Source organism: Diprion similis, chromosome 6 (assembly GCF_021155765.1).
Source record: "Diprion similis isolate iyDipSimi1 chromosome 6, iyDipSimi1.1, whole genome shotgun sequence".
In the NCBI taxonomy this organism is placed as follows: domain Eukaryota; kingdom Metazoa; phylum Arthropoda; class Insecta; order Hymenoptera; family Diprionidae; genus Diprion; species Diprion similis.
In genome coordinates this window covers 22834995-22857089 of record NC_060110.1, presented here as the reverse complement: position 1 = coordinate 22857089, position 22095 = coordinate 22834995, and the positions used below count along the sequence as shown (strand labels likewise).

The window sequence follows — 22095 nt, the reverse complement described above, 5'->3', positions numbered from 1 at the left end:
TACATCTGGAGTAACATCCGGTGAGTTAACACTGAAAGACTCACTTTTTCAAAGGCACTGTTCCCTGGGGGCCCTGCCCTGCGCCGTTCCTTGAATCAGTGACTCGGCAGGCCACCATGTTATACGCTGAAAGCAGTTCTACAATGTTACAAAACTATGTTAACCACGCAAGTGTTCAGGTGTCTGGTGCTTGCCTGTTCGACGCAAACGTCACACGCCAAAAATCCCGCAAAAACCGCGTCTAACCTTGCCGCAAAGCAATAAGAGGGAAAATCAGTCCCGGGCTCTAAGATTCTTATTCCGATTAATAAATTCCGCAGCCTCAACAGTTTCCGCTTCGTCTTTTGTCGTTTAAAAATTTTCATCGGGTTCAGACAAGGCCATGATCAGAAATGTAGTTCAGGTACGATGGCTAGATCCTGACTAGGCCTCATCAGGCGTTTATCAGAGCTGGTTCAAGGAAGGACCTGATCAAATTCAGGCATCGATTATTCAGATTTATTGATTATTGAAAGAACTAAGCAAATTACTCACTTTTACACAGATGCAGATGTAAGGCTACCCAAAAATTAACATCTGATATCTGACAAGCAAGTCTCTAAAATATTAATAGACTGCGATATGATATTTTCAATGATTGTGCAGGTAAATGGCCATACTTTTATCACAAGTGACTCGATTTTTCTATCACGAGAACGCCAAGCATTATCACGACGCCTGGTGGCTGCTCGCGGTACTTGCAATGTGTCAGGTTTATTCAGGGTCACATTAGGTGCCTGCAAAGGGCCAGACATGCCTGAATTTAACCTAACCAGGGCTACGTCAGGTGTGCCTTGATAAGGCATGGCTGATTTCAAACTATGTCAGGCATAGAAGCGAGCCCGGGACGGACAATCATGTTCGTTAAATGATTAGTTTCGAAGGCAAGGTTGCCTTCCGATTCGCGGTTTGTTTGTTTTTTGTTGTTTTTTTTTCTCTTTTCTTTTTTCATTTTGTTGTTTTTTTTTTATGGGGATGGGAGCGAATGACCGTGAGCGAAGATACGGGCTAATGTAGTAAGGTGATTTTAACGTGAACCGCCACGAGGCGTACCTTTCTCCTGTTTTCGTCGTTTCCGTTTGTTGCATATCTTCACCGCGCATATGCTCAGGATTATCGCCACGATGAAGAACAGGATGCCGCCAACCACCCCGGCGGTTATCGCTTTGTGCTTTACCCTCGCTGGAACCGGAAACTTCACTTGGTCGCTGGCCCCGTAGTTTGTTTCCGAATTCGCGAAGACTTGGAAGTGGTACGTCCGTCCTCCGACCAGACTTTTTACTGTTGAAATAACATCATGGTTTTTGTTAGAAGAATACAAAATAGAAGTGCTTAATCTGGCTGACCTTTATGGATGAGAAACAGATTATTAAACGAAATGGTTACTTTTTCTAATCTTGTCACAATTCAAGGCACTCGAAAACCAACGGACCCATCGAATCCAAAACCTAATCAGTTCTGACAAGTCAAAAAAAGCCGCGTCGATTTATACCAAGATCTTCAAAAATTTTTCATTCATTCTTGATACATGGTTGGACGAAAAATTGGTCACACACACACACACACACACACACACACACACACGCTTCAAGCAAGTAGTGGAAAATGAAACATTTGATTCTTAGAGTGATTACGAGAACTTTCTTTGAAAACAGAATAGCGATTATGGTTATTCGGAAGCAAGTGAGCAAACATGTGAACATTTTCCTCGTTTATCCTCCGCCTGCCTGGCACTGAAATCAATGAAATTATTCAACCCTAGTACAAACAAATATCGCCGTAGGTGGCGGGAGAGAAGGTGGTTGAATATAATATTAGCTTTGATGTATATTCGCGTGCAAAAGCCACGCGTATGGATACGTGCTACATGCGTTTGGGTGAATTTAATTAATACATGGTAAAGAGAAGGGGAACGTATGGCGCCCAGAAGCGGCAGACCTCCGGCCGCGATATTGCCTAGTCAAGAATTTCTCCGTAGAGACTCGAGGAACCGAGAGACCAAGGATATATATTACAGGCAGTCATCCACACACACACACACACACACACACAGGGAATATGTAATTGAATATCCGGAGGATAGAAATCCTCCTTCATCCGTGAGGAGGAAGTCTCGGGTGAGAATTGCTCGCAGATTCACAGCTCGAGCATCACATCCATCTGAATCATACATTGCCTAAGTATTATGGGAAGCGAGGCGAGTTCTCTATTCCAGCTTTACTCCTGCATTATTCTGTCTTGGGAAAAGCCTGATGAGAACTTCAAGAGACGTCAAGACTCTTCGTCATGGTGTTTGCGGGTGATACTCGTCACTGTAATGGCGAACAACGATCTTTGGCTCGCAATCGTCATCGTCTGTACGAAGACACATTCATATTGTGACTAAAGGACTTGACGAATTACGAAACTTGCCCCGTATATGGTTGTTGAATATCGGAAATTGGTCTTACCCAGGAAGCTGGTTTCCTCGGGACGAATTTGTCGTCCTTTGTTGAGCGTTTTCCACTGGGCGTCAGTTTTGTACTTTATGGTGTAGGACTGTACCAGGTGGCTCCTCTCCAGAGGTTGTTGCCATGTGATGAGAAATCCGTTGCTGACTTCGGTTACCGTCAAATTTCTCGGCGGACCCGGTTTAGGTCCTGGTTATATATATACACAGACGTTGTAGATGAGGAATATCTCTGCTGGATTTTAGCCACGTTTAAAGGGTGGATATTGCGCGATAATTGCAAAAAATCGTTGCGAATCATCCGGATGAAAATACGCGTCTGCGGTACATGTGATGCATGAATTTCCGAGACCAAAAAAAACTCACTAGCAATTTCAAGCTGACAGTTAAATAGCATAAACAGCCCGTCGACGATGGCTACGTCGTACCTACCCCATACGGGGTTTTTGTATGAATCGCGTAAAAGTGATTCCGCGTAATGTATCGTCTTCACACTCGTATAACACCGGTAATTTCTAAGCGAGGTGCATCGCATTCTGAGATCGGTATACCACCGCATCGTCGCGTTATATGTATAACGACCATAAAACGGTTTTACGATCAATAATGGGCCCCGCACGGTTGTAGATCTGCTCGATCAAACTTAATCGCCCCCCCCCCCCCCCCCCCCGCCCCCCTCTCGTTTAACGCGTTTACATGTAATCGTTCGATTATTATTATCATTCCGTTTCTTTTTTTTACTTTCTTCGTACAATTTTTTCATCGCGATAAAACAAATTTGACCATTTACGAAGAACATGTACGTGTACACAATATTGTACCGGGATTAATCGAAAATTGGGAATGAATTTTTGTGAAATTTCTAAACACATGTAATAACGAAAGTTAAAAATGGAATGTGGAAAGTATAAGGTAACGTGACGGTGTGAATATCATAAAAACGAAAGAATAAAATAATGAAAATACCTTTCGGATGGGCGGTTGATGGATGGACGGGGGGATTTCCTGTGGAATCAGTTGGTAAAATCTGAGTACTATTATCTACAATGTCTGAAATGAAAGAGAAGACAAAAAGAAAATGAAGGTGTCAATGGGCATGTGAAAAATGGAACGATCCGCAAACTTTCTCGTCGGTGGCGTCAGCGTTTGGTCGTATTTCGTTTTCTTTATTTTATTTGTCAGGACGAGGTAGGGCGCATTAAACAAACAAACAGAACTCGGCAGTGATACGAAAAAATAATATAACAAAACATCGTATCCCAAACGTAAAAAAAGACGCAAACAAAATCGGCTGGTTTTGGGTTGTTTTTTTTTCTATCTTTGTTTCTAACACTGCGTCTCACTTTGATTTTTCAAATGTCTTACCAGTTTGATCGGGGGCAGCAGCTGGGCCACCCGAAGACGTTCCCCCAGACTGTAGTCGGACGTCTAGGGAGCCGGCATTTTAAGAAAAAGAGTGTCAAGTTTGCGATGTTTTGTTGCGTTTGAAAGTTTGAAAGTTTGAAAGTGAATAAGCCTTCAGCGTCGTTATATGGATACATATAGGAATTGCGATATATTTGGTGTGTGAATTCTGTTAGCGGAATTCCGTCCGATGTAATAATGAATTTCTGTATTGGTTTGCCGATAAATTGAAGGAAAGCTTTTTCCTTTGAGGGAATAATTAATCTACACGTTTCAACTAAATCTAGCTTGTCGGAAATGAAGTTTAAACATCCGTCTACTCACCCAGTGTTCGAATCGTAATCACTTTACTGGGCATTCCTTCGCCGAGGGCATTTTTCCCTACTACTTGAAATTCGTAAACCATTGCCGGAACCAGCCTGTTGATGGTGACCGTCGTGCTGCCTGATGGCGTGACCGGTATCGTCGCCCAATCCGAAGTCCCAGCTTCACGGTACCTACGGATCACCATAAATGCTGTATGTTGCTATGGATCTTTAATCGATCGGTAAGCAGTTCGTGTTTTTATCAGAGTCCCGAAAAATCGTGCAAAAGGGTTTCTTTTGTATCAGAATTTGAACTCACGACTCGTGGGAGGACGACGTAATCCTAAAACATATACTAACGCGACCAACTATACCGATGCAAAAATCGAGAAGAATCCTTTGCCGTTTGACTATAAAGAAAAAAAAAACAAAAAAAAAGAAGAAATTGTCGAAAGATCAAGAAACTGACCACACAGTGTAGTCCTGCTTGTAGTCCGGTCCACCGGAGTTTCCCGGCAGCCATTCAAGGGTGACGGAGAATTCGGTAGCCTTCCCGGTGACGTTGTAGGGAGCGTGAGGTTGGCTACCCTCGATGACGAGCTGAGTGCCGGCGACGATGGTGGCGACCTCGTTGAAGGCTACGCACTGGTAGAAGCCAAAGTCCGACCGCCTTAGGCTATCGATGGTCAAATTTCCGCCGACGACCTTAACGCGGTTCCGCTGCAGAGGTGCACCGTCCTTCTGAAAAATTGGAAAGTCTCGAAAACGGAGAACGGATGCTGGTTGCATGCAAAAAACCCGATCAATGCTCACTCGCTGCCACTGGATCGTCGGGTTTTGCGTGCCCTCGGCCTCCTGGGCGTCGCAGTGCATTTCGACGGTGTCGCCGACCTTCCGCTGGTAGATGGGCTCCGGCTCGACGGTGAACGCCGGTGGCTTCCTGACCAGCACCTCCATCGGCCCTGAACTGCCCTGCGTACCCTGGGCGTTGTACGGGGTGCAGGTGTACCGGCCCTGGTGGTTCTCGCTGACCCTCGTGAAGAGCAACGAACCGTTGTTCATGATGACGATGTCCTTGGTCTGGTAGGGCTCGAGAAGCCGCTTGTCCTTCGTCCATGTCACGTACTGCAGAGGCGGGTTAGACTTGATGAAACACTGGACGACGCCGGCCAGCCGGAAAGGGAGGTACTGGATGGTCGGGGTGAAGGTGACCTTGGCTGGATCTGAAAGTCAAGTGTTACCAGATGTTAACGGATCGGCCAGACCACGTTGGTTGATAAGCATACGAGTACGCACATTCGACGTTGAGGTAGGCGCTGGCACTCTGAGGTTCCCCGATGCCGTTCGTCACCTCGCAGAGATACTGTCCGGAGTCGTCAGCGCTGACGGGATTCACGACGAGGCTACCGTCCATCTTGATGGTGAACCGCGTCTCCAAAGCCGCAACCTCCTTGACCGGAGCACCCTCGCGAAACCAGCGGACAGTCACGTTGCCCGGAAGAGCCTTCGCCTCGCAGGAAAACTCCACCTTCTCACCCTCGAGTTTCGTCTGGTTCGTTGGGGGCATCATGATCACCGCTCCACCTGCGTCACAAAGCGGATTTCTGAGCGCGTTGAATTTTAATAGGCCATTTCCAGTGTGTTCCCATTTGCAGATGTCCCAGCTCCGCCCCCTATTATACCCGAAGGAAGGGTGAATATTTCGGTGGATATTTGCAAACTTTATACCTACTCCGCCCGGAGCTTCTTCCTCGGGGTTTCGATCAATGCCCATTTCGGCGCGCACGATACACATTATGGTATTGGGGAACGCCTGCGACGACCAACTTCAGGCGGAAACGGAGAGGCAACGAGTCGCTCGGATTTCCGGTGCGAGGTTCGAACGACGCGGAGGCGGGTATGAGCCACTTTATGAATCAGCAAGCGACACTTCGGTGATGAAAACTGGCAAGTTTTAAAATTCCCTGTCGCGTTTCTCGCCCCTCTCTGCCTCCGCCCCGCTTATAGTTGTCCTCGGCTCAATTCCGCGACGCTCCATAATCCCGTTTCTAAAGCTTCGCCTTCACTCCCCGCCCCCATCTGTCTGCATCACGGGACGAGGAGAAGGTGTCGCGTTTAAAAGTTTCATAACTTCCGAGTAAGGTGAAGTAAGGAAGGTATCGACGAAGCGAATGGTGAACAAAGATGGAGAGAACGTGAAAAATAAGACGAACTCGAGAGCGATATTGGTATGAAAAACCTCTGGTATAGGTGGTATACGTGTATCACGTGTCTACATGAGACAACGTTAAAGTCCTCGTCGGGATCGTCTGGTTCGGTATGTTGGTACCGCCTACGGCTATTTCAACGATATATGTATACATCTCTTCGTCCAGAAACAGAACCGGGGTTCGTTCAGCTTTATTTCTACTCTGTAGGTAGCCACCTCCTTCTGGCACCTTCTTCCATTTCCAAAAAACGAGCATAAAGGCGACCTTAAGCTCCGAGAATAAGGACCGCGTGTTACGCGAAAAGTTCCTTCATACGAATACCCGCGTTTCATGCTTCTCTTATTCCCCAGATTACCGGGATTCTCGACTTGACCTGCACCCCCCAAGGATTTCATCGCTTCACTTTAACTTTCCATCCACCTTGCGCGCTCTGTAATAATGTATTAACAAGTGCAGCTTATCTCTGGGATAATTTATTCCTCTGAAGCTTGGTGGGCAGAAAAATCCAGCCATAAAGCATGGAGCATGAGAGGAAAGTGTAACCGGTATCTCTGAAGGAGTCTGTGAAATATTTCTTGCGTTGGGTGTGAAAACAGGTTGGAATCATCGAATAACCGAGGATATTCTCTACCGCATCCTCTCCGCTTCTGCACAACATGCTTACCCAAGTGTTTAAGGCGAGTTTGGTTTGTCAGAGTGCAGTGCCAGGGTAAACACTTTGTTTACATGTCCTCTTCAGCCGATTCAACCCTCGAGCTCGTTACTAGACTTCACCATTATTTGTACGCAGAGCTCGCGAGTTGTGATATTTGCGGTGGTTTAGATTGACAAGAAAGTGGCGAAACCGGTTTGGCAGGGATGGGGGGGAGAAAAATTGCGAGATTAGACTCGGACTTACCAGCGATGATCACTCGCGCTGTGTGACTGATCTGGCCCTCGCCGTTCCGGGCTAGGCAGGTGTAATCGCCGATGTCGTCGTGGCGTATCGTGGCGATTCTGAGCTCCGTGCCGTCGTTGAAGATTCCGATCGTGCCCGAGGGTTGAACAGTGTCCTCACCCTTGTACCACAAGATTTCCGGCGTCGGAGTGCCTTCGGCCTGACAATTCAGGATTATCGCATCCCCAAGGTTCACATAAATTACGTCCTCGGGGGTGATGCTGAATCGCGGAGGAGCTTTTCAGGCCCGGGAAAAAGAAAACAATTAGGTTTCCTCCTCGCCTCTTTACCCCCCTCTTACTCTTGTTATTATATACTTTTTCAGGCAGAAGAATGAGGTGGAAAATCAAGAGAAAAACACAAACCCACAAAAAGGAGATGGAGGGAAAAAATTGGAGAACGAAACTTGAAATTAGGTTGCTCGTAAATTATGCCCGGTTTTTGCCAGACGTCGTTATATATATAATACCTAATACTCATTCTTTCATCTTCTCTGCCACCCTATTCGAGAGCAGCGCTTTGTAATAAAAAGTTCAAAGTAACAGCTGTAAAAATTTCGTAATGATCAATTAATTTCTACCCACCTCGCGGCTGAATCGATCATCTCTCTCATATCCCTAACAATGACTTTTTTCCCCTCCTTTTATCGCACGTTTATTTCAACGTTACGATATACACACAGCCTGAGAAAACTTTTATTACCAAGATATTTTGCCAACGCGATCAATAGTCTTGCGGCAATGTCTGAACTTTGAAAACCGCACATCTGGAGAGAGAGAGAGAGAAAACGAAAGAAGGATATTCGGTAAACAAAGTTTTATGAAATAACGATAAGTTAGTTCCCTTGAATCGGATACTCATTGGAAATAAAAACGTACGAGGGGAAGTAAATGTGGCGTATTTGAACGGGGTTGACTACACGATTGCGAACAAAGAAAAACACGTATAAGGACGAAGAATAAGTATGGAAAGAATCCAAACGGACTGTTAAAACGATCAACGCTTCATAAATAATCATTAGATTCTCCTTAGCGGATGAAAAAGGTCCGATTCGCGTCCGCGTCTTATACCTATACAATCCAGGACTTCGAGGTCCGACGAGGTTTGGTTCCGTTCTATTTTCGAAAGGGGAAGAAGGAGATAAGGATGAGTCGGAAGAAAAAAGACGAGAAGATAACGAGAAACGTGGAAAAAGGGCCCGGAATAAAGAAAGACGCGAAGTTTAGAACAAAGCTGGAGTAGGAAAAAGCAATTGGTTTGATTGTCCGTTGTCGATGCGACGGCGGGCGTCGCGACGCCTCTTTCCTTCGTCAGACGCGTGGTTTCACCGCTTTTGCAGTGCAGACCCGGAAGCATTTATAACCGTTAGTCGCGGGACAGGCGAGGGAAAACTTTACGACTTTTTGAGGGACAAAAGGCTTTAAGTACTTTCTGGTCCCGCTTTTCCTTCTTCCTCTTTTTCTCTCTCTCTCTTTCCCACTCGCGTCAATGTCCGCCAGTTACTCCCTTTGAATTCTTTGAGTGCGTTATAACGGCTATCAAAATGTTTCTCTTTCTCGATTCTTCCTTAGCCACTCGACGCCTCTCACTATACCTACATGCGTAGTATTTTACACATTAGTATTTATTATTTATATATTTTATACAAGAACGTTAGACGCAAAGTCTCGGCAAAACTAATTCAATTCCATTAATTACCGCCTGCCTTGTTTACCGATGCAAAGTATCACTCGAAATTCATCTGTTTCACCTACTTGAAGCGATTCAGTGATGAGTACACATGACGACCTCAAAATGAAGCCAACACCTCAACTTTTCAACTACTGTACTTGAGGTGCTTCCCGTCGACTGCACCCTCTGACGCAAAGCTGCATGAATATGGTTGATTCCGTCTCATCTATCTATGGTCTCTGCCCGAAAGCTTTCAAACGAAACTTTCTGTTTCGGGTTCATATCAGGTGTAGGTATAGAATGTAAGCACTCACCATGGACGTCGAGGTGAAACCAGGTGCCGTTCTTGTGACTGTTCGGGGAGCGGTTTAGGAAGACGACCTTGCATTCGTACCAGCCCTGGTCGCTCTCTCGAATGTTGGTCAGGTTGAGGCTGGCCACTCCGTAGGGTGAATTGGGACCGACCCTCGAGACGCGACCCTCGTATCCCTCGCCGCTGTGGGTTGGGTACGACTCGTACCATATGTAAATCGGTATTTCCTGCCCCTTGCACCAACACCAACGCGCAACATAAACGAAGTGCCCCTTTTATACGTCAACATTCGAGCCACCATCCACCTCCGCAATTATTGCCCTCGCAATTTTCATTTTTGCTTCACCCTTAAGGTTCATATTTTCTCAACGATAAGCTGCACACAGCCTCGGAAGATATTGGCAATTACTGCTGGTGGTTTCCGTGGCTCGAAGGTCGGCCAAAATTTCCAATGAAATGAATTAACCTACGGTATATACATATAATAATAATAATAATAATAATAATAACAACAACAACAACGACAATTAATGATTAAATCACTTTGATGTATAGATTCAGCTAGATCTGCGTAATAACTGATGAATTTCACGGGTAAAATAAACGTAATCAATTTTTTCTTCTTTACTATTATTTTTCCAATATCGTACGAAGCGTAATCGTGACGATGCAGCTACTTTCAAATTATACATCTCGACAGGAAAAAATATGTATAACCGCAAGATCGATGAACGATAATAAACAATATGCGACAATCGTCCGTTTGCGTGCCTGGCAATAATATAATGCGGGTATAAATTGATACATGCGGATTTAGTATACGAGTGAATAAATGATCGGGTAAACAGCAATTTCCCGCTTTCCTTATTGCATTCGTTGAATTATTATGCAACGTGCAAAGAAAACATGCAGTGTTCTATTTACGGCTACAATATTGTGCATAATGATGTGTATCCACAAAGTTCGCTGATATATACCTACATACGTATATATTGATTGGAAAGTCGACGGTGCGATTTGTTTTCCGTTACCAATGAATAGAGCGCGATTGTTATTCAAGAATCGAGATTATACCTTTGCTACAATAATTCATTGCTATGCATAAGAAATTCTACAGTAAAAGCGTTCGATTGATTATTCGATGTTTCTTTCCCTTTAATTCGACAAGATTACAGATTTTTGCCATAATTTTCTTACCCTCCCCCCTGAAAACGATCAATATAGGTACAATTATTTTCTCAGCAAACACCAAACGTACCACCATTTCGTACTTTACTCCTGGCGTTGTTAGTGCACAGTTTGAAAAATATCTGTACAAATTTTTCCCTTAGTATTATTATAGAGTATATATGTACATATACATATACATATATATTCATACACATACTTTCGCCTGTGAAATAGAATGGATCGAGTCAAGAAGGTCGGTCTCGAAAACGAGTCAGAGGCACGAGTGCTAATTATTTTTCAATTACAAAAGCAAGAAAGGAATATAAATTCTCTTCTCTATACTCTTGACGGTTCTTCACCGTACTCGCGTTGTGAATTCATCATCCCGGAGAATAATAAGAAAGAAAATGAGGGGGGAGGCGAAGGAAAAATACTAGCCCGTCTCTGTAAAATCGTGAGAATAGTGAAACTTAGGAAATCGTTTAGAGTACTCTCTGGGGTAGCAGATCGCTATTTGTATTAATTCTATCATCATACTTCACCGGGATTAGATTGCATCGCGCGTTCAATTTGAAGAGAAAAGAAGAGATATAGAGGCAGCGGCGGCGGAAGGGGAGCAAAACGGGTTACTCGAGGAAATACTTAGTTTTCGAGGACTCAAATACGGTGAATCTTTTTTTTTTTTTTGTTTAAATTGTAACCGAAGAAAATAAAAATGAATTTCAGATGTCAAGGGGCAAAAAAAGAAAGGTTTTAGAAAATTTTTAAAAATTCAAAATAATTCTCAATAACGTTTATGAAAGTCATATTTTTGACTGTTAAAAAAATATTTTGAAAAACAAAAGTTCTTTATACAATTTTAAGGGTACCCCGTTTTTCCCTACCCTCCCCTACTTTGAAGACTGGCATCGAAAGCACATATATTATTACACGAGATACGGTTGGTGCCATTCTCCCCCATGCACGAAACTCAAATAAATTATCATGGCTAAGGGTGGCAACATGCTCGAGTCACGGCTTCTGTTATTTACGCCTCTTACATTTCTAGACTCTTCTCTTTCTTTTTTTCTCTCTCTCTCTCACTCTCACTCTATTTCAGCATTCTTTCCGCTGCTAGATCCTGACGGCATGCGGCAATGCGATATTCTCTTTCAAGTGCACGCTGCACCCTTGCGATCTGCTTACTCGCATTATATGCTGTACCTACCGAGTCACTGCAGCGGAATTATTCACCGGAAATAGGTCAGTTGGCTTGTTCTCTGGCTCTGTGCGTCGAAATTCAACGCTAATTCCGTTTCATGCGTAATCTACTTTTTTTTTTTGCAGAGCTATTTTAAGCAGCTTTTCAAGCTTTGTTTTCTCTCGATTGTTTGTTTGATCTTGTAATGAAGTTCGTTATGCGTCATTAGCCTGCAGGTTGAGATTATTGTGAATAATTTGACGAGGTTGCTTGTTTGTTACGTATAAATGCCGTTCCGTTCCGGAAAACTGGAGAGATATTCATCCCGCGCATCGGTAATGCGGTTCACGAACGACGTGCTACAGTCAAGAGCTTTGGAATTAACGCTGAACTCGAATTGAAGGTAATTCCCGTTGAAATTTTGTTAATTTCATTAAACTTCGAGCGGCACCTATTCGCACTGAGTTATATCGAATTAAATTTCACGACCGTCGCTCTCACCCTTGGTGGAATAATTATCATCGTCGGGACAAAAGTTAGGCACACGGCGAGAAGAAATGTCGGTAAATCGATCGTGTCGATCCCCCGAGAGTCGAAAGTCAACTTTCCGTAGATCCCCGCCTTTTCTGATGAATATAAATTCACTCGCGATTCATCGCCGAAACAAAGAACGCGAGGAAGATCTCATCGAAATTATTTCATTTATCACTCGTTATACGTATAGTTGCACGCGAGAACAGCGTCGACTAATTATTCTTTACTCAGGAAAGACTCGACTGGATCCCGAAGCTCCCCTCTACGTGTATATATAATACATCGATACGCGTTGTATCATGAAATTTTCCCGCCAATTAGGGAAAATAACGAGCAACGCCCAGGTCGAGAGCGAGACCGTAGAAACTGAGGAAGGTCAAAAGTCGACAATTGCTCGGCATTGTAAAAATACGAAACGTTAAACCACCAATGAAAATTTTTGCCACAGTTATACTTAATTGTTACAGTTTGCATTGGATGGCTTTAATTCTATACGGTGGAAGCTCGAATTTGATTTTTCAAACGATCTACGCTCAGGCTAAGGATAAGACTAAGATATGAAAAGTTCCGTTCTCCAAGCAATCTAATCACATCTATAATCAGACAAGTCACCACGATGCAGCTAAGAATATGAAAACATAGATTTTCACTTAATTAAATTGATAATACAGGAGAATAACAATTATTTTCTTTGATGTAAAAGTAATAATAAATCGATCATCCAATTTTGATAAACAGTAGGTTGTTTTGTTCGTAAATGAATTTTCGACTACGATTTTGAGTAAGATTGTATCATTGTATCAGACAATGTATCATTTATGAATTTTAATTTTCATCATTCTTAATTTGTAACACTTCAACACGTCGAACTGTTTTTACCGACTGACAAGCTGAAGAAAAAATCCACTTAAGACGATTTTTAAAGAATTTTGTTACGAGTAAAACGAGCTATTTTTTACTGGAATTGTACAAACTATATTTACAGTTTTTTCGATGAAAAATAGAAAAAAAAAAATGTTTTAAATGCAGTTTCCTTAGCTTTAATAATAACAAGATATTGACAGTAAAAATTCATTTTCACTTGAAAGAGAAAAAAAAAAAAATTCCAATACGATGGTTCGTTTATCGATTATTTCAACATTATTATCTTCAATTGTATGTTTTGACCAGTAAAATATTTCCTCACGTCTTAATTTCGACCCGTTTTTAACATAACTCTACGTCCAATGTATTAATCCAAAAGACTTCTCACTTTCGAAAAAATCCAGATACTGCAACGCTGCTATAAAAACTTTCTTTTCATTTTTTTTTTTTTTTTTTTCTATTTTCTAATCGCTTTGCCGCAGTGGAATTCGACTCTAGGCGAAGATCGAGGTAGACAGACATGTGTGACTCGAGTCGCGGTTTGCCCTATTTTTAAGCCAACTAGAGGAGCCTGCACGGGTTAACCGGCAAACTGTAAATCGATATGTTCGCGCAGAGGTTCTCATAATCGGGGCTTGTTGGAAGAATCTGCATTGTGTCACGCGCTAAGCCCGAGGCTTGATCCGCTTCCGCTGCACTCGCACCTCGGCCGAAAACCACCCCTTTCGATCGCTGCAACCAACCCCTCGACCACGCCGTCATATACGTCGAGGTAAATACCGCAGCTGATTATTACAAGCATCGTAATATGCTTTTTTCCGTTAGCCTACTCGATAATAGGCCGAACCACCCCCACCCTGAAAATTCTTGGGGGGTAAATTATTTTCCAGTCGAAGCGAATGATAAATCGATCGAGAGTTGATGATGACGAGGATGCGAATATTGCGCGAATCGTAGCTGAATTTCAGGTGTGATCGATTTTAGTTACAGGTGATGAAACTCGATTCTCTTACGAGTTTGGAAACGGTGTTAAACGAGTTAGTTTTTCAATGTTCGATGAAAAGGAGAAAAAATCGAGTGAATGAAGGGGACTTTATAATCTCGGGACTTGCAGTTTAAAGTTTATTAAAAATTATCCGATGGAAAATTGTTGAAAGAAAAATAAGTTGCAATTTTACCGATTAAAGCTGGAAGAATTGAGTTTTATTAAAATTGCGCCTACATTCTTGGATGTGAAAAAAACAAATAAATAAACCTGAATGTATCAATTCGTATAGAATTTTTGTAATAACACTCGTAAAAGATAAATCTATAATTGATAATGACAAAAAAATTTCCGTCCGCGATATTTATTTATCACACGTTGTTCATGGGTAGGAACATTTTTGCCAATGTCTGAAAGAATTTTTCAATTTTCATTCCTTGCTCGTATGCGTGAGCATAGACAGTATTTTTTACTTTTATCCAGCCAGCCGTAAGATCGTAGGCGTATCCAAGCCAGAAAAAGTGAGGGCGAGTTATTTACACCCCAACATTCCGCGGCAACTGTATATCATAGGAGTAACAAATACAAAAACATAGTAAGAACACACGAAAGTGTAATGCATAAATTTTAACTCTCTCTACTGGAGGTAAAGAAAAAAAAAAACACACAAACATTTTTGATATGTGTAAATCTATAACGACCTCCTTTTCGTAATGATTCTGTTATATAAAATTCCGGTAATCGAATTAGTTGTAACGCTTGTTAAGGGAGGATAAGGCTGTAAGGTAGCTATCATTTTATGAAGCGAAAAAAAATTAAATAAATGAAATCACGGATCCGGTGACGTTTTGAACTCAAAATATCGATGGATCGAACAAAATAGATTCTTCTTTTTGTTATAAACAGAAAAATGTCCGACGTATTGCTTTTCTTTTTCATCAAACGATAGAAGGACGTTGACTGAGCATGCTTGCCAAATTTGAAGGTGATCCGTTGAATGGTTTTTCAGATATCGTGCACACCAGTTGCAAAAAGCTGTATCGAGAAAAACGCGTTTAAACGATATTTTTGGAAGTAAATGATTTTTAATTTTTTTTTTTGGGAATAGATAAAAGATAAATAAATCCACATCTCAAATTTCGCATTGATCCGTTGTACAGTTTCTTCACGAGAAAATAAGAAAAAAGCGATAAATTTAGCAAAAGAAAAAAACAAAATCTCCCCTCAAACGTTCGTTGTAAAATACTCGGGTAGACATTTGAGGATCAGAATGATTAATCATTGTCTCTCTATGGTTTGAAAATGAAGGTTAAGTATCCGTGAATAATTTTTTTTTTTTTTTGTTTGTTTGTTTTTTTTTTTTGTATTCTACGCGTCATCAATTTATTGGCCAGACGTTTATCGGCTTTTACTTTTATTTTATTCGCGGTATTTCTTCGTACCTTTTTATTTTCAGGGACAATTTCACCCGGAGAACGGTCGAAGGGTGGGAGGCAGCCATTGTTTTGCCGAATGAAGAATGTACGGGAGGTTTTCCATTTATCGCGTTTTCCCTACCGCGACGCAAACCTCGCGGCGTACATCGTCCGCAGGGGGTGAGTTTCGAGGGTGACGAAATGACGCAGCTACCAGGGTATCGTTCTCTCATCCGTGAGAAACTTCCTCGCGAGAGAGTGAGGGATGGAAAATGGGAGAAAAGGAGAAAGGGAGAAAGGGAGAAAACCCTGTGACGTAGGGTGGGTATAACATCGGGCGAACACCTACGAGACGGCGGCTGTTTTCAAGTATATGAAATTGTTACCGGTGCTGCAGACGTGCCACCCGACCTTTCCCATTTCCATATTAATTGTTTCGCAATTTATTTAGCCGGATGTAATTTTGTAATTTCAAAAATAGGTACGCGCCTGTCTACCTGCCAGCTGTACGCTCGCACACGCAACCGAAATAATGCGAAACGCGTTCGCAGCTTACTTAATTAAAATGTTTAACCAAAACGCCCCCCCCCCCCCTGCCTCGCCCCTCGATCTCTCTCTCTCTGTCTCTCTCGTTATAATTCTGGAACAGCGATAAACCTCCAGGCTTATCGTGCATGTTTGTTCATCCCCACGTCGCAAAACAATTCCGTTAACGGAGTTCACGTTTACCAATATCTAGAGGCAGATAATAGCACGATTTGCAATTATTTTCAGGGATATTCGAACGCCTCGTGACCGTTTAAAAAAACAAGCTTAACACTTCGTTGATTGATTTTTATTCGTTTTTGATTTCCTCGATTCAAACCTCGTCACCGGTTTTTGCATTTTGCAGTTTACTATACCTAAATTACTTTTTTAGCAGCGAAAACTTTACTGCGAAAAGAGAAAAAAAGGAGGCGGTTTTGTTTACGTGTTTTGCATGGGGAAATTTTGGTGTCGGCACGATTTGATAGGCAGCACGCAACTTATAAATTGGGGAATGGAAATCAGGGTCCGGAATGTTTACTTGATGCTGGTGGAGAGTCAACATTACACTGTCTGTAAGATAAAAGATATTTACGAAGGTGGTTTCTGCATATACGTGCGAAACTTTCTCTCTCTCTCTCTCTCTCTCTCGCGCGCTCTCGCTCGCTCTCTCGCTCTCCAATCCTGTATTCAGGCCTCGGTTTCACCGTCGTTCTAGAAAATATGTACCCCGCACCTATTGATTTTACCCGAGCAACCCCTTGGGTACGACTCATACCTAGAAACCGGGCTCTGCCCGGTATATTCGGTTTAACTGCTCGCAAACAAGCCTGTGTATGAGAGTAATTTGAAATTGCGCGAAGCAGAAGTTTCGCTGTTTCTCTACGATTATTACAGCTGGTGATGACAATTTTCACTTTCATCACTCAGCTGGACAACAAAATTCTACAATTTTATTGCGACTAAGGACTTTATCAACGTTAGGTACTTTCGGGTGCAAGTCCCTGGATGAAGTTGACGTTTTCATTGTCTACTTTGCGCGACACTCGATCCAGTCTTTTGATCGAGGAAAATTGAAGTGGAAAGTTGAAATTCGTGAAGCGAATTTCTTCTTCACGCAGCGCTAATTTTACTTATAGGCGACGAGTACGATTTTAGCCATTTTTAATCCTCCCTCCTACCCCCATGTAAAAACACATAAGATTTCTTGGACTCCCCCTCCCACTTCTTACGTAAGATTTTACGTATAGTTTTCCTTTATAGTTAAATGTCGTTAGAAGAGAATCAGTTGTACAAATACTCATAATTTAACATAAATTAAAGATTTTTATTTCGTAAAAGATAATTATTTTGATAGTTTTCATTTATAAGCTTCAAAATGCGTAAATATGAACACATTTACGATTTTAAAAGCTTACTGTGGAATAAAATTTTTTACAATAACAATATATAAATGATATTGTATATTAAAAATGAAAAAATAGATCTCATAGTTTGTAGAACGTCTAACTAGAAATTTTTTCCAGTTTTTGACATTGCCATTTAATTTTCTTTGCAATTTTTGTTTTCTGAGACATTACTGTACAGACATTTTGTCTCAAAATCAATGGAAAATGTCTATTATGCTCATACCGAATTGTAAAATATTACGTAAGAATGACTTTCACCCCATTCCCCCCGAGATAAGGTCATGTATAAATCCCCCCTCCCCTCCCCCACCTTTCCCTTGGGACCCTTACGTAATTAATAAATCGCCCCTTATGGATCGCCGAGTTATAGCGAGTAAAGAATAAAGAATTGCGAGTAATAATTTCAAAGAAAATTGCACCAACTCGAGTGATTTTTACACTCTAGTCGTGGTATACATTTATGGAACTACCGGGAGCGTAAAAAATTTACGAAACTCGTAAACGACGTTACAACACCATAGGAAATAAAATCGCTGATCTACAATTTTCTATCCACGCATGATGCAGCTGGGAAATTCTAATCTTTATCGTTTATTACGCGATATATCCGTACACCGAAGATATCTTTGAACGAATATCAATTCAAGAGTTGAAAATCTCGTTGATATTTTGCTGCAAAATGCATTTTCTACTAGAGTCTGACGCGCGTTGTGAGAAATCGAATTTTCCTCGCAATCGGAAATCGCTCGCTGGAATTAGTCGGCGTTGCTAAAATCTGATCAGTGGAATACTTTTCCTCATTCTCCCCCGTATCTCGAGGCGTCTGTCGTTGCCTGTAATTCGGGCTTCTTGATTCTCGCACCACGTGTAGTGTGTGGGTGTATGGAAAAGCGTCGACGGGGTAATCTAATCAGGAATGCTCGACGGTTGGTCTCGTGGAATTTTGTGCCACCGAGAGGCAAATGAAAGGCAAACTAGCAACAAATGCATTCCACCTTTTCATGCATTTTTCTAGTTTTTCGCTCTCTCGTTAAATATTCGCGACTGAAAAATAAATTCAAAGTATTCTTGCTATACCTACGCACGTATCTATATTTACCAAGTGGTCGAAAAAGTGAAGAAATAAGAGAAAATTCATTCAAAAAATAAAACGAAACCTATAAAAATATTAATTTTACCTTGGCCCTCAGGCACCCCGTAAAAAATTCAATCCCCCCCCCCCCCCCCTCCCCCCTCACCCTTATTTTAAACGCTCACGCAAATTCACGATGAAAATATTTTCGGAATCACACAACGCACCATCGACAACTACCAATATTTTCTTTTTTGGTTTTAGTTTTTGTAAATCGATAACAGGCACCGAAATTCATACATGCAGTGTATATATATATATAAATAAAAGTGGGAATAAAATGGAATCGACTATTTAATGTAGCTTACATTTTTTTTCTATGAATTATTCTTATAGTTTTTTTTTGACTTTTTTGTATCACAGAAATGTTATGTGAATTTTCGAACTTTTTTCGACCGTCTTGATCGTTTTTTCCGTGATTGTGGAAAATTGAGTGACACAGGGTATGAATTCCTGACATAATAATATACTGATAAGCAAAATTTTTTATGTAAATTGAAAGCGATTTATTGGAAATGAGAATTACACATTCTCCGATAGTAATGAAAATGGTACGGCAAGTACAAAGATTTTGAAAAAAATAAAACACAGAAATATCTACAAAAAAATTTTGGATAAAGAAAAACAAGAATGCATCTATACACAGTTGTAAATTACTCTGTGATGTGAGAATATCTTTCTGAAGAATTTGTAAAATCTTTCGCTATCACAGAGAAAAAACTTTCACGAATTTTTCCCAATAAAAGCATGCGAACGATGTTCATTCGTCTAAAATCTACGTGTAATATGGTTTAGTTCGAACAGACACGAGCATGCTAGGTTTTGAAAAATCAGGTTAGAGAGTCAGAGACAAGATAGATTCGGAGAAGTCAATTCTTGGTTACATACGGTGAAGAGACAAAAAACAAAGTGCACAATTCTAAAGAACGGACCAATTATTTACAGTGGAAAAGTAACTCGTGATAAGATCCCTTTCAAGATTCCGTCTCTTCGATGGAATATCTGTGTCGAACTATGTGATACACGTGATCAAAAATCGTGCGACATTTGCTAATCGTGTATAACGTTAAACGTTACTTATATCGTATTTATAGGGGTGTGCGAATGATTTTTATGCCTATAATGCATCATGATATTGATATAAATCTACGTAAAAGGTGTGCAATATGCATTATGCGAATTCAGACTCTGCTCTCTCCAGTCCGGATGGATCAAAATTAGCTAATGTATATATACTGTATATACGAACGACAATTATCATTAATATTATAGTATACGGCGTGTCTTGTCCGCCAGCAAATGAAAATTTCAGCCAAAAATTATCCAAAGCAGAATACAATCATTAACGGTAACATTTTGCAACAACGTTATTCGGTCCAAGGGTCCTGCCAAAGTCTTGCTCCGCACTCTCAACGACTCGATTCAATCCTCCCGACAAAGGTAATCGGTATGTATTTCCTGTTCTCTCGTAGTTATTACCTCCAAACGATTCTGACACTCGGTAAAAATGATGTGAATATTTTTGATCCTCGGAAAACGAGAGTAAAAAAAAAAAAATAAGAAAAAATTTAGATATTATTCAACATTCAAGATCATTTTTATCAGTAAATTGAAAGCAAAGATAAGATTTTTCTGTTAATTTTTCCTATTTCTGTGAAGATAAAATCGTAAAGATTGTTAATAAAAAATAGAAGGCAGGATTGAAACGACGAGGAACGAGTCGTCGGAAGGATCGCGACTTGGGTGCAGGAGCCCTTGTCTTAAACTCACGGATAGAGCAGAGGGTGGTGGCCGATATCGTACCGTTTCGCCTACCTTCTTCTCCCACTGGAGGACGTAGGGCACTGGGTGCTCACCCGGGAACTCCACGTGGCAGTTGAAAACCACGCTCTCGCCCAGGATCGCCGTTATATGGACCGCGTCCTGGTAGCACAAGCCTAAAACAATGAAATTCAGGAAACGAATGTGAAAAAAAGTCTTGAAAAACTTACGGATTCAGTTGAATATCATTTAAGAGAATTCGTTATTCGTTAGAATTTTGGTAGAATAAGACTCAAATAATTTTTTGAAAAGTGAAGTTGGAATCATCAATATCACGATTGAAATGAAAGATGAATTTTTCCTGCATGTTTTTATTGTAAATTGAACGTGGCTTGATTCTTAGATTCCTTAAATTTTTTTGAACATTGTTATAGCGTTAAAACGTGTCCAAAACACACCAAAACATCGTTAATTTTGCAAGAGAATGTAGTAACGTTATTTCGTGAGTTATCCGTCGAGGGATGAAAGTAGGTACGATGCTAACAATAAGAGGGACGATGAATGGAAGCCATTGTTATGCCGGTACCTACTTCAGAGGATAGCCGGTATGTTTGACTGAGGTAACTTTGCAAAGAGATCCGATTAACAGTTTTCCCTAGTTGTTTGATACAAGCTCGTTGTATACGAATTTGCGCGGCTTCTTCGACGTGCAGCATCATCCCTTACAGAATCGGCGGAAGGCTTCACAGGTTGCATTGCAATAGAGTTTAGTTTATGAAATTCTAGATGTTGTGCAGGGATGCCCGAAAGTGCAGCTTCGAAGCTTCGAAGGCAGGCGTAATCACTATTAGCGGGCTTCGCCCAGGGGATGATTTTTCCTCAAGGATCGATTCTCCCGCGGGTGAACGGATCACGTCCATCCGTCAGGGGCGGGATCCGGACAGCTGGAAGGCCGCGATTGCTTCATTGAATTCGAAGCGCAGTATCAAGCTCACTGCAAGCTTTGTTCCAAAGATCCTGTCGAGCCCGATTACCTAGGACGAGCGGCACGCGATCGGGTTCCTCAAAATAGCCGATCCCCGAAATTTACGACGGGATTTTAAGGGCTGCGTTGATTGCGCGCCTGATACTGACGTCCGTATGAACCCAATTACAGGGGTACATAGAGAAAAGAGTTTATACCCCATAAGCCGGGCGCGTCTTCTTATTCGGGGGCAAATATGGACAGCCTATCTCAGCTGGATCAATTCACATGCCGCGAGTTATTTCGAGCGGTACCGCGTCCGGAAACTGGGAGAACGTGACTTTGCGTGTTAAACGAAATTTGACCGTGGTGTATCCGCTGGATTATCCCCTCCAGTTTCGAGTCTGGCAGTCGACCAAAACCTTTCACGTTCTCAGATTCCTCCGCCACCCTGCAGGATCCTAGCTGCTTCAGCTTTTCTCTCTCCGTTTTCACACAACCCTCTGGAATTCGCCGCAGGCAATTAACGTCTGCTCAGGAAGGCTCGAGTGCGCTGAATTACGTTCTTCGGAAAACCGCGGTGATGGTGTATCGGTGATGTGACGGGAGAATCGTAGAATCTTATCGAGTTTAGAGAGAAATTGAAACTACATTCGTTGAGTCACGTGTGATTTTTATATCGAGATAGAATTCTGTGGTTTTTTTTGGCCGATTATTACGAATCTGAAATCAGATTTTGATAATTCAAGATGGTGGATCCAATACGGTGGACTAATATTTCAAATTTCATCAAATACGGCCAAAAAACTCTATGCAAGGTTTTTCGGG

General features: G+C 41.8%; 1 protein-coding gene across 8 annotated transcripts in view; it reads right to left on the bottom strand.

Annotated features, from left to right (window-relative positions):
* LOC124406708 (protein turtle-like) overlaps positions 1-22095 on the bottom strand; it is a 113225-nt gene that overhangs the window by 7196 nt on the left and 83934 nt on the right. For 5 of the 8 annotated variants that reach the window (XM_046882234.1, XM_046882236.1, XM_046882237.1 and 2 more), the window contains 12 exons: positions 20313-20479; positions 9330-9561; positions 7306-7581; positions 5494-5781; positions 5011-5420; positions 4667-4938; positions 4217-4389; positions 3854-3916; positions 3455-3493; positions 2490-2678; positions 1093-1320; positions 45-138 (listed from right to left, as the gene is read on the bottom strand). In XM_046882234.1, coding sequence (XP_046738190.1) covers positions 45-138; positions 1093-1320; positions 2490-2678; positions 3455-3493; positions 3854-3916; positions 4217-4389; positions 4667-4938; positions 5011-5420; positions 5494-5781; positions 7306-7581; positions 9330-9561; positions 20313-20479 — 2431 coding nt within the window. The remainder of the gene's footprint in view (positions 1-44; positions 139-1092; positions 1321-2489; positions 2679-3454; positions 3494-3853; positions 3917-4216; positions 4390-4666; positions 4939-5010; positions 5421-5493; positions 5782-7305; positions 7582-9329; positions 9562-20312; positions 20480-22095) is intronic. The other 3 variants (XM_046882238.1, XM_046882240.1, XM_046882241.1) reach the window with 1 other exon arrangement.